General features: G+C 45.4%; 1 protein-coding gene across 2 annotated transcripts in view; it reads right to left on the bottom strand.

The window, feature by feature from the left end:
- vps13c (vacuolar protein sorting 13 homolog C) overlaps positions 1 to 14,616 on the bottom strand; it is a 55,964-nt gene that overhangs the window by 29,110 nt on the left and 12,238 nt on the right. For both annotated transcript variants that reach the window (XM_026175942.1, XM_026175933.1), the window contains 31 exons: positions 14,527 to 14,589; positions 14,307 to 14,445; positions 14,128 to 14,228; positions 13,614 to 13,756; positions 13,291 to 13,483; positions 12,968 to 13,082; positions 12,384 to 12,520; positions 11,879 to 12,011; positions 11,552 to 11,669; positions 11,325 to 11,457; positions 10,988 to 11,060; positions 10,769 to 10,869; positions 10,498 to 10,651; positions 10,297 to 10,373; positions 9,549 to 9,608; positions 9,129 to 9,279; positions 8,935 to 9,051; positions 8,737 to 8,840; positions 7,767 to 7,934; positions 4,324 to 4,628; positions 3,902 to 4,046; positions 3,715 to 3,823; positions 3,032 to 3,165; positions 2,682 to 2,838; positions 2,481 to 2,560; positions 2,308 to 2,367; positions 1,713 to 1,869; positions 1,515 to 1,634; positions 1,331 to 1,434; positions 1,007 to 1,174; positions 405 to 709 (listed from right to left, as the gene is read on the bottom strand). In XM_026175942.1, coding sequence (XP_026031727.1) covers positions 405 to 709; positions 1,007 to 1,174; positions 1,331 to 1,434; positions 1,515 to 1,634; positions 1,713 to 1,869; positions 2,308 to 2,367; positions 2,481 to 2,560; positions 2,682 to 2,838; positions 3,032 to 3,165; positions 3,715 to 3,823; positions 3,902 to 4,046; positions 4,324 to 4,628; positions 7,767 to 7,934; positions 8,737 to 8,840; positions 8,935 to 9,051; positions 9,129 to 9,279; positions 9,549 to 9,608; positions 10,297 to 10,373; positions 10,498 to 10,651; positions 10,769 to 10,869; positions 10,988 to 11,060; positions 11,325 to 11,457; positions 11,552 to 11,669; positions 11,879 to 12,011; positions 12,384 to 12,520; positions 12,968 to 13,082; positions 13,291 to 13,483; positions 13,614 to 13,756; positions 14,128 to 14,228; positions 14,307 to 14,445; positions 14,527 to 14,589 — 4,124 coding nt within the window. The remainder of the gene's footprint in view (positions 1 to 404; positions 710 to 1,006; positions 1,175 to 1,330; positions 1,435 to 1,514; positions 1,635 to 1,712; positions 1,870 to 2,307; positions 2,368 to 2,480; positions 2,561 to 2,681; positions 2,839 to 3,031; positions 3,166 to 3,714; positions 3,824 to 3,901; positions 4,047 to 4,323; positions 4,629 to 7,766; positions 7,935 to 8,736; positions 8,841 to 8,934; positions 9,052 to 9,128; positions 9,280 to 9,548; positions 9,609 to 10,296; positions 10,374 to 10,497; positions 10,652 to 10,768; positions 10,870 to 10,987; positions 11,061 to 11,324; positions 11,458 to 11,551; positions 11,670 to 11,878; positions 12,012 to 12,383; positions 12,521 to 12,967; positions 13,083 to 13,290; positions 13,484 to 13,613; positions 13,757 to 14,127; positions 14,229 to 14,306; positions 14,446 to 14,526; positions 14,590 to 14,616) is intronic.

Genomic DNA, 14,616 nt, shown 5'->3' on the forward strand with positions numbered 1-14,616 from the left:
CAGCAAATTTCACTGTTTTAACACAAAGGAGAGGCGCCAAGATTCAGGTGGCCAGATTGGGTCTTCCTTCCTGCACGTCTGTGGAGGTTCTCAGTCATTAAAGGTCACGGTAGTCTTAGGAGCTTAAAAAGACATTGAAACCTCTCGCGTCTTATCCAAGAGGTTTCCTGCAGCTTTAAAACTTTTAAAAACTGAAGAAGCTTCTTGGTGAAACAGACTTAAAGAAGTCCAGTTGCATCTTTTTACGCTCCTGAGACTTCCTTTAAGGTCCTATTCTAAGAACATCATTACTGACATTAAGGATTTCAGTCTTCAGGTTCTTTCATTTCACTTTGTAAAATCTTAATCAACACCATTAACATTTCTGACTGTGGATCAAGTCTGTGAGGCTTTGTTTCACTGACCTGGAGAGTTTCACCTTCGTCAGCTGGACGTCCATATTGTCGATGACGGCTGGCAGCGGACATCCTGTGACATCCAGCAGAGAGAAGCTGTTCCCAACAGTAATCAGACCCAGGTCCACCTCCAGAGCGTTGTTGGAGGTGGAGGACTGTGGTATGATGATGACTGGGGCCTTAAGGTTGATGTCCATGGACAGACGGAAGCTCTTCTGGGCGAAGTCACGTACGCTGGACGCGGCCTTCTCCGCTGCCTGAGCCGTCGCGGCGCTCAGAGCTTCTTTAGCGGTCTGGAAGTTGTTGGTGAAATTCTGCAAGAAAATTAAAAAAAAAAAAAAAAAAAGACAGTTTTCTTCAGTCCAGTAGTGACTATTTCATGCACTCTTAGGTGTTTTAAAAACCACTGGATCCAGGTTTCTTTTTGCATTTCTTCTCATTGGCAAAAATTAAAAAGAATAAAAGAAAACTCACAACATTAATACTGAGAAAGAAAAACAAATCAAACTGGGAGGAGGGAACACAAATAACAAACCAGTGCAGGTTTAGCTGCTCGGGTCAAACTAAAAACAGTTCTACAAACTAACTTTCAATCATCACGTGTGACTCACCAGCAGGGACATGAAGAACCTGTGCAGGTAAACCACCTGGATGCAGCCCACGTTTAACTTCACTTTGCCGTCAGTTTTGGAGGTGTCGGCGTAGCCCGCGCCCTCTGTGGCGTTAGGGGTCAGACTCACGCTGAAGCTGAACACCTCGTTACCCACGATGGAGATGGCCTGAAGCATAGTCGGAGGGAAACCGTTAGCTCACACAAGAACACAAACACAAGAGGGCAGGACGATCTAAAGCAGTCCCGGGGTATCAGGGTCTGAAGACGTTATCAGTTTTGACACAATGGAGTGAAGCATTCTTATATAAGACAACTTACTGACCTTCTTGTGGAAGCTTTTGGGATCAACGTTTAGAACAATGAAGTCTCGCATGCCGCCTGATATATGAGTCTGAGGTCCTTGCATCAGCAGCGAGCCATTAATACCTGAGGTACACAGCAGGCGTGTTACATCAGGTTTGGTAGTGAAAACTCACAGAAAACAAAATTCAGCTCCGATTCAGTACCTTGGATCTTGATGTCGGCCATGTTGCACAACTGGTCGCACACTAGGACGTTGAAGGCCCCGAGATCCATGACCACCTTCAGGTCTGTGACCTGAGAGTCTACAGGTGACACCAGGGCAGCTGCAGGAGAAAAATAACACATGACGCTGAGTTTTAAGTCAGACGCACATTGTGTGTGTGGGTGTGTGTGGTACTGACTGGACTTCGCAGAAACCGTCTTATCCTCCGTCTTTGGTCGGACTTCTTTCTCTGGAGACGGAACGCCGCCGCCAGATGACAACGCCGTCGACAGGAAGTTAATGGCTGACAGCAGAGCTTCGGTGTGAAGCATGACGTCGAGTGAGGTGAAAGTCACCTACGACCCAAGAGGAAAGCTGATGCATTTTAGTGGTTCTCAAAAATGTGCAACACCTGGGATGTGTGACAGATCTTAGTCCCGTGGTGCCACGTTCATCACTGGTATTTTATTAAGTTACTTTTCCCCTGTTCTACCTCTCGTCACAAATACAGGTTTTGTTGTTAGACAGCGTAGAGAGACGTTCATAGAAAGAACAGGCTCAAATCTATCAGAACAGGATGACGTGACGTGGAGCATTTTTTGTGTCTGTGTTGTAAATTTGAGTAAAACTTGGGTGATGCAGTGTGAAAATGATTTCTAAATCAGACAAATCCACCTGGTAACACTAGATCTGTGCAAACAGGGCTAAAGCCAAGCTTGCATTTCCTTCAACACGACCATGAGATGTGCAGAGATGATGCTGTACTGATCTGCAGGTGATGAACTATGACTCACATTGATCAGCTGCTCGGTGTTTTTGTAGACGGTGGAGAAGTTTGGTCCGGCACGGTCGGCCTGATGAAACAAACAGGCTGATTAAAAACTGCTGAATCTCAAACCGTCGACCCCACACGTAGTTCTCGCCTCCACCTCCCGTGCATGAACAGGTAATCACATGGTGACCTCACCTTACAATACTCCACTTTGAGCAGTTCAGCTCCAGACTCGACTGAAGAGCTGATGAGGCACAGCGGCTCCCCACTTGAGTCTAAACCAGAAGAGACCAAAGCTGTCACATCATCAACATGTTCGACCGCACATGCACAACCAAAGAAACCAGTACAGACACACTTGTGTCAGTAAACCCTGGTGTGCTGTAACGCTCTGACCTTTGAACTCGAGGCACTTCAGGGCAATTTTTCGGATGTATGTTGCTGCACTCATGTCGTATTTTCTGACTTTTGTGTTAATGCCCATGTGGGCGACGTGAAAGACCAGGAAAGGGGACTCCTTCTGTTCCTTTGGCTTTTTCAGAGTCAGAAGCACCTTAAGAGAAGTAGCAGAAAACACATTTAGATGACAGCAGAGCGCCAACATGTTGGAGCAACAATGAATGCAAAATTTTGTATCTCTTCAGATACAGAATGATCTTTCAGACTCTCTAAAGTCTCCACAGACTGATGTTCTCTTGAAACAGAGGAAAAGTGAGTCAGACTCTGAGCTCTGGCAGATTTCGTACCTCTTCCACTTCAAAGTTGAGGAGAACGCTGATGGTGTTTTCATTCTGAATTCCATTGGTTGCGGCCACAGCACCATTAGATGCTGGTGGTAATGACACCACATCTACCAGCTGCTCTGCAAGCTCTGCTTTCTCTGTGGAAGCAAAGCGGTGATTAAAACACACACGTGTGTTCAGATCTTCTTTTTCATGTCTCACTAACTGAAGTAGCGATCAAGTTCTTACATAAGAACCGTGCGTCATGGCCACTCAAACTCAAACTTTGCTGTGAAAGCGACCCGACTTTAACACTAGTGATAAATGAACTTTTACTGAAATGCTCTGAGGGAGGATGCTCATGCCATCGTGTGTGCAGTTTCAATGCCCAGAAAAAGTAAATACTGGTCTCCACCCACCACCACCTGCCCACCAGATTTGGGTCCCTGCAGCTCTGCCCTTTTGCTGAATGAACCAGACACCATTTTATTGTACAGATGAAAGAAGGCAGTACTAGATATTTGTTTAATTTGCAAGTCATAGAACATAACATGGTTAAAACTTGCTCCTGGGTTCTTCACAGTACTGGAGTAAGGATCTGGTTAAGTCCAAAGATAATCACTTCAGCTGTGTCTGAATTTACAAGCTGAAAATGACTTTTCTCCAACTTATTTCATTTCCCATCATGTGCTGTGAGAGTGAATCACCTTGGGCCACCTGTCTCTTCACATCCATGCTGTGCTCTTTGTTCCCCTCGCCAATGTTCTCTACTAGAATCTTCATCAGTACACCAAGATCTTCCTCACCCAGACTCATCTGATGGATACACAATAAAGGTTTAAGTCTCACTCTGCAGAGTCTGAATCCTGGTTCAGGAAAACAAGAGAGACCTACATTTAGGGACCGGAGCACTCCCTGGACCTGGACTCCGGGAATCTTAGAGAACCAGGAAGCTGCCAGGTTTCGGGTGACAAGCAGCTCTAAGTTGATTGGCTGAAGGATCTCGATGTCGGGCAGAGAGTCTCGCTTCAGTGTGGTTCTGAAAGCACAGTGGAATCTGTTTTTATCTGCTGGACCTTCGTCATGTTTCAGTGCAGCTAAGAGGAGAAACATTTCCCATCAACTGGTGTGTACGAAGACGCCAAGCGATGAAGAGAACTGGATGCAATCAGTGCATTGGTACCATTTCTAAGTCCCAGTGAGGTCTAAACAACCTGAGTTTAGCTGGATTTAAACCAACAAACACAATTAAGCAAAAGCAGAACTGTTTCCAGCCCTGCTCACAGTCAGTGTATTCACATTTCTTATGTTGTTACCTGGACAGTTTCAGCTGCGTCAGCTGGACATCCATCTTCTCCACCACAGCTGGCAGAGGGAAACCCTCCACCGGCTGCAGAGAGAAGCTGTTTCCCACCGTGATCAGACCCAGATCCACCACCACAGCATTACAGGAGGTGGAGGACTGGGGGATGATGATGAGTGGGGCCTTCAGCTTGATGTCCATGGACAAACGGAAACTCTTCTGGGCGAAGTCTCGAACACTCGACGCAGCCTTCTCCGCTGCCTGAGCCGTCGCGGCGCTCAGAGCTTCTTTAGCGGTCTGGAAGTTGTCGACGAACATCTGAAGAACAAAAGCAATCAGGTGTGAGATGACAGACTTGAGTAGACTTAGAGAGACGCCATGAAGGAGCAAGTCAGAGGGCCAATGTGAGGAGTTCACTGTGTGCACAGGTTCATTTCTGTTTCACAAACCTTCACAGGGATATGAACCTCATGCTGATGGCAGGCTTTAAAGTCGCTGCGCTTACACACCAGCTGGCACTTGAAATCAGGAGTTGGAACCGAGACGTGGAAACTACATTAGTTACGTTTTTTGAACATTTTTAATATCGTAAATATCGAGCTGAGTGTAGAAGTTAAAAGGTTCATATCACGACTGACGTATGAAACAAGAATGAAAGTCAAACCCGCTTTAAGGAGACGTCACACAGGCAAAGGTCATGTGACTGACGGGGGGGTGGCAGTGAGGGTGTGGGGGGGGATAATGAGGGCAGCTGAGTGATTTGCATAGCACATATGGAGGACGTGAGCTCTGATTACTGTCAGATGCTGTGCATGAAAAGCATTCCTTCTTCTGTCATCTCTCCCTGTGTCCGTGCTCACTCTGCCGAACATTCAAACCAGTTGTTTTAACCATCTCCTGGTCTCAGACGGGTGGCGCTCAGGGTTTTGAGTGACTTCCTGTCTCATGTGCTTTGTTTCAGTAACAGTTTGGTGGAAACACGCTCATTGAGGATGATTCTGCTGGACTGTCGGCTATCCTACAAATTTGTAACTGCCTGGATTTCTATGTCACGCAGGTGGGGTTTACTTTTATACTGCAGAAATCAGATTGTTGACACACCCTAAAGACATCCATTAAATTGCACTGACAACGAATATAAACGCACAATATGAGAACTACACCGTACGTCTGCCCTCTTGGCCTGGTTGCTCTTGGAAAAGAGATTTTACCTGGATAAACAAAAGGGTAATGAAATAATAAAAATTAAAAGTAGCGTTTTAGAAAAATGAAAGTGAAGCAAGCCCTACAAGCCAACAGCTATTTTGCAACATTGGGTTGAGCTCAGGCTTTGTAAAAAGACTGAAATGTGTTTCCTGCTTCTTAAACATATGAATAGTTTTCCTTATTTACTTCTTTTGATATTTTAATTTATAAAAATAAACTGGTTCCAAATAGATGATGCATTATAGTCCGTTAATCATCATTCTGTTGATGAGTTGAGGACAATGTGTCATGGGAGGTCAGACGTATTCATATTTTCTAAAGTTATGAAATGAGAAATAAATACAGATGTGATGAGAAGCTGATCAAAGAAAGCATGAGCAGAGAGTATATTTAAAGTTGTCTTTTTGTCACTTCCCTTCTCCCTCAAAGTTAAACTTTGTCATATCGCGCCATTCAGATTAACCCGAGTCTACGACCAACGAGTAGAAGGTAGAGACGGGGGTTAATCCGCTCACAGAGACAGGGTCCCTCTGGGACGTTAAACCTGATGATATTTAAGCTGGTGGTGCAGCGGTGTTGTCGAGTGAAGCTAAAGCAGAAGGTTTTGTGCAGTTCAGAGGTGCATGCTGGATGCTGTACCTCGTCACCAGATGTATACTGAAAGCTAAAAGAAGCCTGCAAGAACAAAACACATCAACAAGACAAGAAAGATGAGAGACAAAGAACTGCAGAGAAAGGTCATGCAACAGGGAACAAGACATCTCTGATTTGACTCTACAGCTACAAACACATCAGAGAAGTTCAGAGTTTAAACTAAAGCTGATTCCCGACGACTGTCCTGCAGACATTACAGTGACAGCTGCAGCCAAAAGCAACTGAACATATAGAGTACAATACAGTTTCATTTCACAGTGACATGGAGCCAATTTCTGTCCATCCCTACTCACACTCACTCATTTCACAGAGGTCAACCACACGGAATGAAATTTGAAATTAACTTATCAAAAGGTTGGAATGGGTTTATAAACCACCATTAAGGAGCAGCAGCGGTTGTGTTCTGGTACGGAGGAGACTTCAAACACTTACAGAGGGACGTTTAACGGAATAATCTCACAATAAATAAAATCACTTGCATGTATATGAAAAAACTCATTGCTAATTATCTCCTGTTCTTCAGAATGAAAAGGCAAAGCAGAGAATTTTGGAAATTCTGCAAAGAGCTTGAATAGGAAACAGAAGGTTTTTTTTTCTAGCAAGTGAAGCACATAATCCTGATACAGCCGTCTGATAGTGGCATAAACTCTCATGAATGTCTCAGTTCCTGGTAGAATTCAACAAAGGAAAAGTAATCGAGTTTAAAAGAGGCAAAAAAGTACTTTAAGCACTAAGTATAAGTACTTAATTGATATCCTAGAGGGCAACTCCAGGCCTCGAGGGCCGGTGTCCTGCAGGTTTTAGATCTCACCCTGGGTCAACACACCTGAATCACAGGATTAGTTCGTTACCAGGCCTCTGGAGAACTTCAAGACATGTTGAGGAGGCCATTTAGCCATTTGAATCAGCTGTGATGGATCAAGGACACATCTAAAACCTGCAGGATACCGGCCACGCTGATCACAGAGTGGCTGAGTGTAGAAGGCCGGAGCCGATTAGATTTGGGCCACAGTGTGTCACAGATAATATAACATAGGTTGATTAGGAAGCATGTCAGACTGTTCACGGTATCCTGCTATGTGCTGCAGACGTCACCTGAAACTGCAGATGTGTGAGCGTGGACTGCTGGATCATAGAGGACATTGGCCACACACAGACAAGGCAAAGACTAGTTCTGTAGTTAGTGACTGTGTTAAGTTGAAGAGCACAGAAACAAAAGCAACACACTCACAACAAATGAAGGAAATTAATACTTCGATATAGGAATCTGAGAAGCCAAATGAAAGAAAGAGCCCACATCACATTTAAACACCGAAATGTGTGTTTAAAAATGAAATGTGTTCAAGACTAGAAGTGTGTGTGTGTGTGTGTGTGTGTGTGTGTGTGTGTGTGTGTGTGTGTGTCCATCACATGTGTTTGTGTATTTATACATTAACCTATAAGCACCATCACAATCAGGAGGGCAACCGTAACCAGGAGCCCAACGGCCTCCACACAGAGACAACAGTCATCTGGCCTTTTAGGGGTCGCCTGTGTGGAGGTCAGGGCTGAGTGTGAATGTGCATTTAATGTGTAGAGAAATATGACGCTCCTTACCAGCAGAGACATGAGGAACTTGTGCAGGTAGACGATATGGATGCAGCCCAGGCGCAGGGTGACCTTCCCGTCCACCTTCGACATGTCGCCGTAGCCGTCGCCCTCGGTTGCCCCGGGAAACAGAGAGAGTTTGAAGCTGAACACCTCCTCACCCACGATGGACACTGCCTGCAGGGTGAAGAAAAGACCACAGCGGCACTTTCCATGACTCGAGACAGAGTACAGAACTTATCCTAGTACTAAAAGATCCCAGCTGACTTTTTACAGAAAAACAAAGACACTTAAGTGCACACAAACTTCTAAAGTAGCTTCTTTGTCTGGACTCAAGGCAGAAAGCAGATCTGATCATATATTGTGGCACGTGTACTGTTAGCATGACAGATGCTCAGGCTTCAGACTGCTTGAAAACCTCTGCTTTAGACAGCTAATATTCACTCCTGGGTCTGTACGACATCAGTGAGAATGGATCTCTCTGTTATGGTTGTCTCAGGGAACCAGCTGTGGCTGACAGAACAGCAGCCGGATCCACATGCTGATGCTGTTAAAGCCTTCCTGCTTATGAGAGGCAGAAAGCTGGCCTTAAAGGAAGGGCAGTTAAGCAGCTTGTTATAGGCTCATAAAAGGATACAGGATTTTAAAGTGCGAGTAATAAAAAACAACCTTAGTGGATTTCAAGAATGAAAATATAGAGCTGGAAATGAGTAATCCACTTGAAATCAATGTTAAACATCCTACTTAATGATCTGAGAAGTCTGTCTTTCTACCGCCTTTAGAATAGAATACAATAGAATGCCTTTTATTGTCACTATACACATGTACAATGAGATACAGAGCATCTCCTACTCAGAGCAGACCTGTGGGAAAGCAAGGTGCTCAGTTTTACAGCGCTACATAAATAGTATACAAAAATATCACATGTACAAATACACTGTGGAAACAAAGTATTCCAGCAAGTTTTCCTGCTGCGGACCTTTCTGTGGATGGTATTGGGGTTGACGTCTGTGACCACGATGTCTCGCAGCCGTGCGAACACCTCCGTCTCCTTCGGCTGCACCAACACAGACGCGTCGATTCCTGCAGAGAGGTCACATGACCACAATTTATGCTTGATCGTGTGCAGTCAGCGTGCCCGTGCTTTTATCTCTCACTTCAGCTCAAGTGTTCGCACCTTGGACTCTGATGTCAGCGATGCTACGGCGGTCATCACACACCTCCACATGGAAACAACCCAACATGGCGACCAACTTGAAATTGAATATTCCTGCATCCTTAGCTCCTTTAGATACTGCAGAGAACGAGAATCATATCCTGTCACATGAAGATCATTCAAGACACACCTGTAACCAGATGGTTAAGCCTCACCTGTCCGGCTCTTTCCAGTCTTCTCCACCTGCTTTTTGACATCTTTGTCTTTGTCTCCGCTGAACTGTGATGGCATGGCGTTGTTCAGGTAATTGATGGTTGAGAGTAGCGCTTTAGTGTGAAGGAGGAAGTCCAGAGAGGAAAACTCCACCTGAAACAGCAGTAGAGAGACACCTGAGAGGAAGCATGGCATCATGAACCGACTGACTGCGAGCCACTATTTGTTTCAGAGATAAAACATCCAGACCCACACTTTTTAAAGCGCTTCTTGGACAGGAAATAATCCCTGAATGACCAACAAATGTCGAGTCACATGTTTGTGTTGTTTGTATTAAGAACAAAAAAAAAAAAAAAAGTCATAAACTGAATGACTAAATGCTGATTTTAACAGTGGAATAAAAGAACCGCTCGCCCACTCACCTTCAGCGTCTGCTCAGTGTTTTCAAACAGTGTCTGGAAGTTGGGACCGGCGGGGTCGGCCTGCGGCAGCACAGAGACACAAAAACACGTTCAGCGGGTTCATGTTTCTGTTTGCTGGATAAAAGGCCGATTCTGACTATGTTACCGGACTGATAGCGCCAGGCAAAACGATCTGAACTGTGGTGTTCTGAGCCATTTTTGGCCACATCAACACAATCTTCAGTCACACCACGACCCCACTTACTACATGATTGTGACCTGTCCCAAATCTGTGTCTATTATGTGTAAACAGACCTCTCTGCATTCAGTCATACTTGTTATTAATCTCTGTCTCTCTTCCACAGCATGTCTTTATCCTGTCTCCCTTCTCTCTCTCCAACCAATCACAGCAGATGGCCCCGCCCCTCCCTGAGTCTGGTTCTGCCGGAGGTTTCTTCCTGTTAAAAGGGAGTTTTTCCTTCCCACTGTCGCCAAAGTGCTTGCTCATAGGGGGTTCAATTCAATTCAATTTTATTTATATAGCGCCAAATCACAACAGTCGCCTCAAGGTGCTTTATATCATACAGTAGATCCTACAATAATACATACAGAGAAAAAACCCAACAATGAAATGAGCCCCTATGGCAGTGTAAGTGTGTCCATGTCCTAAAATGAGTGAAATATCTGAGGAGCAGGATCACCAGCAGTGAGATCCAGTACTACATGTAGACCAAACAGGTGAGTCTGCTGGTGGTGTGTTTAATCTTACCTTGATGAACTCCACCTTCAGCAGGTTGGTGCCCTGCTCCGAGGAGCTGATCAGGTGGAGAGGCTGTTTTGTACCACCTGAAACAACAAAAACACATTTAAAAAAAGAACAAAAATATCACGACTACAAATGGAGACTATGAACAGGTACACAACACAAAAGAATTCGTTTAAATTATGATGTTAATAGCATCTGTGCTACCTGGCAGGTCGCAGTAGTCGAGCATGACTCGTTGCAGATACGAGGTGACGCTCAGGTCGAAGCTTCGTTTCTTCCCTTCGGCTCCCAGGTGACAGATACTGAAGGACAGGAAAGTCTTTTCCTGTTCCACCTGCCGGGTCAGCTCCACCAGCACCTGAACACATCGCACGCTGCTCGGTCACACGTTCTCATTTAACACTAGGACACCGCACCCCACCCCCTCCTCATGGGTCGCATGATGACCTGACACGAGAGCCAAACATTCACACACCTCTTTGACTTCAAACTTGAAGTGAACATCAGTGAGATCCTCCACAGTCGAGCGCTGATGATCCTCATCTGTTGATTTCTCACTGGTGTCTTCATCCGAATCTGAACACAAATTACGCACTACAGCATCAGTCACAGCCCACAGCGTCGTACAGCGTAGCTTTAAAGCTTTTAATTTGTTAAAAAAACAATAGTCAGTCGAAATGCACCAAGCACTTACCCGTTTCCATGGTGTCGAGGAGGGTGGGGGGAAGGTCAAGTGCTCGCGGTCTCACCTCCACCAACGGCAAGACCTACAACAAGAATCGCCCAAACACGGTCAGCTAAACATCGAAGTGCAGGTAACTCTCACTCCCCAAAGTTCTCTCTGCAATCCCTCTAACATCCCTCAGTCCTCACCCTTGACCTCCCCATCACTCCCCAAACTTTCACCTGTCTCTACCACCCCCCAAATGTTTTTGCTCTGAAGCTTCCATCATCACTCACTCCTCCAATCCCAATATATCCTTTCTATATTAGTGCTTAGCTGCAAGACGAACGGTCTGTACCAAACGTACCTTTAGTGTTGGGGTGGATGGCGAGGAGTCCACGTTGGGTAGAGGGATGCCGTCGACCAGCTCGAGGACACTGTGGATCTTCTGGTCTGAGATCTTAACGTGTAGCAAAGGCAGCTCGCCCGATACCTTAAACCTGAAACGCCAGAAACGATTTGGATAAGGTGCACAGGTGAGTGCAGACGAGTCAGCAGAGAATTTGAACGCCTGTTCACCGGTGGGAATCATACCTGGGCATCCTGGCATCCTTTTCCACCATGCACTTGGCCAAACTGAGAGTGAGATCCATCGGCTGGAGGATGTGTTGGAATGAAGAACCCTGCTGCCGTGCTACCTTCCAAGCCTCACCTGGAATCAGGTTACGACAAATTAACTAAAAATGATAACAGATGTAATCTGAGGAAACACAGTTCACCTACTGGCCACTTTGTTAGGTACACCTGTTCTACTGCTCGTTAACATAAATATGGTGAATGAGCTGGTGCTTATATGCCTTATATGTATTCAATACTTGCACTTTTGTGTATGTGTAGCTCTGTTGTTGTGCACTGATGTACCTGACTTGCTGTAAAGCACTTGAACTCGGCTCAGCGTCACGCTGTATCTGTCATAGGCTCGATCCATGATTTCCTCCAGAGACGAGAAGGAGGAAGTGGACGACCGGATGCCGCTTTGCTCAACACTGTTTAACTACAGACCAACAAATACACACTGGTGTTAAGTGACAGGCTGTAGTGCAGGCCTGTAAACACTCACGCTGTTGTCTTATCTGTTGCACTACTAGCTGTAAGGTCAAACCACAAAACATTTATGAGGCCAGTTCTATAAAAAGGCAAAACCCAGGCACACCAGGAATTTAGGAAAACAACTGTAAAATATCCAGAACTTAAAACTGTACTGTAACGGAAATTTTTACGAGACACAGCTGACTTTCTTAAGGTCAGTATGTGTATTTATTATTTTTATAGTTAGAGAATATTAAAGAAACTGGTTATCATCATGAAAATATTATAAAAAAGGTATTTTCATCTTAAAAGCAGGGGTAAAACTAAAAGGACTGACCTGAAAGCAGCCAAAGTCCACGATAATGAGGTCCGCCGTGCTGCTGTAGAAGCCCGACTTTGGCAACAGCAGATAGGACGGTTTCAACTCAATCCTCAGGTCCAGGACCTTTCTAGTCTCAATCATGTGAGACAAACCTGCAGAGACATGAATCCCTTAAAGTCCTAAGACCCGAACTCTTCCACGGCATGCATTTTTAATTTCTCTTTGATATTTGGGCTGATTGGGACCCGATGAATGTAAAAACAAAGAATTACTAGGTTGGGTTTTTTTCCTGATTTGTGTTTCTAAGAAAAATAAGAGCCACATATGAGGATATTCGTTTAGAATTTCGATAGAACAGTAGCAGCATAACATCCTCGTAAGTGGATATCAGGCCCTTGTAGAGCAAAATTGAGTATTTTGGTCTAAATAACCCAAAATGTGATGTCCACATATGTGGACGCCAGGTCCTAGGAGGTTAAAGTCCTGGTATGGACCCAACAGTCCTGATCATCATAGGACTACATAACCTGTTCAGCCGTGAGGACAATGGACCCCTGCTCCACCGTAACTGCTGGTTTGAACAGAAAATAGTTACTGACCTGTGGCAGTTTTCTCTTTGATCTCCTCCAGTTTGGAGAGTGTGGCCGTGGTCAGGACCTCCAGATCCACACCTTTCTCTGTCTTAAAGAAGTCGACGATACTGTTGACTGTCAGCTGAAGGATGAAAACACAGAGAGAGACAGGAATCATAAGAAACAACCATCTTTGACTTCCCAGAGACACTTAAATGGGTTAAAGAAGAAGAAGAAGACACAGACACCAGTAAGACTAACAGAAACTAAATGAACGCAACATACGAAAGACAAGCAGCTTTCATTTACTGTGAAAGGTGGTTTAAGGCAAACGTGATCAGAACGATTACCGCATCATAGATGATCTCCACAGGCTGAGACTCGACTCTGAGCAGCTGGTCACCAGTGCTTTCCTCGGGGTTCAACTCGAACAAAACGCTGAGCAGAGACGAGGACGAGTCGCCCATTGAGGCGATGAGTGAGGGCGTCGCCCCCTGCTGCTGCAAACCAGTAACATACCAGTGCTGCAAGGTCGTCTCCACCCTGCAGCAGAGCAGGGTCAATACAAATACCAGTCAGACTGACATGGATATGTGGACCTTCCACCAAAAGTAGCACTAGAATATTTCAGCAGGTTGATTTATTTCATGTGTGTAAAATAAAAACCCCTGACCTGATGGCCTGAGCTCCGGGCCTCTGAGAGATTTTCGTCTTGAGGTCGATCATCTGGACCTTGAGGATCTCTGGTACATTGGGTTCCTCTCTGACCGTGACCGAAGTCCTCAGTAGCTGGAAATTGACGATCACAGCTACATACTGAAACAGACAAGTTCACGCCAGCTCAGTGTTACCAAAAAGTCTGGGTCCTGCTTCAAGTAGAGTCGGGTATTTTCAAATCTGCGCTTCATTTGACATTTGTGGGCGTGTAAATGATGAAAAACAAAATGTCTATAATTAGTCAGCCGCTGAGTGAGGACGCTGCAGCATGATTGTAGAAGCATGAAATGCTTCTTTGCATAGACACCTCACACGGTTAATCCGAGTGTCAGATTTTTACAACCGGATAATTAAAACTGAGTGTTTACTTGGATATAGTTTGCTCTGATGAGGGTGCTAAAGGCAACAATGGGAAACTTGAACTTATCATCTACAAAGCCCACGAGCATGCAGATAGCAGGTGTGTTTACCTTTCTGGGTAAAGCCAGATTGTGAGAGCTGCCACTGTACCCGATGGCTGTGTACAGCTTTTCCTTCTCCTCTGCGGTCATGATTTGGTCGAGTCCTGAACCTGAACAACGGCAGACACGCTTTCAGCCGCCAGTTTGGACAGAGCGAGGTTTTTAAGGGGAATCTGAATATCACTTACTCTCCGGCTCTTTGCTCTCCTCTGGCGCCTGCTCCTCCTTTTTAGCCTTCCTCCCAAATAAGCTGCTGAAGAAACCTCCTCCCTGCTTTTGTCCTGCCGCCGCCTTCTTTGCTGCCACCTTCTGTCCTGATCTGATCACCTGCAGGGGGGGGGAAGACGAGCATATGGCGTATAGCTAGCCTGAACTCTCCTCTGGTCTAATTTCAGTCACTGTGTTTACCTCCATGTGCGCCTGTTGTCGGCCCAGAGTGATGTTGAAAACATCCAGAACTTTCTCGAGATCCTGGAGGAGCAAACAGCAGGGAAACAG

The sequence above is a fragment of the Astatotilapia calliptera genome, chromosome 1, assembly GCF_900246225.1.
Source record: "Astatotilapia calliptera chromosome 1, fAstCal1.2, whole genome shotgun sequence".
NCBI classification, from domain to species: domain Eukaryota; kingdom Metazoa; phylum Chordata; class Actinopteri; order Cichliformes; family Cichlidae; genus Astatotilapia; species Astatotilapia calliptera.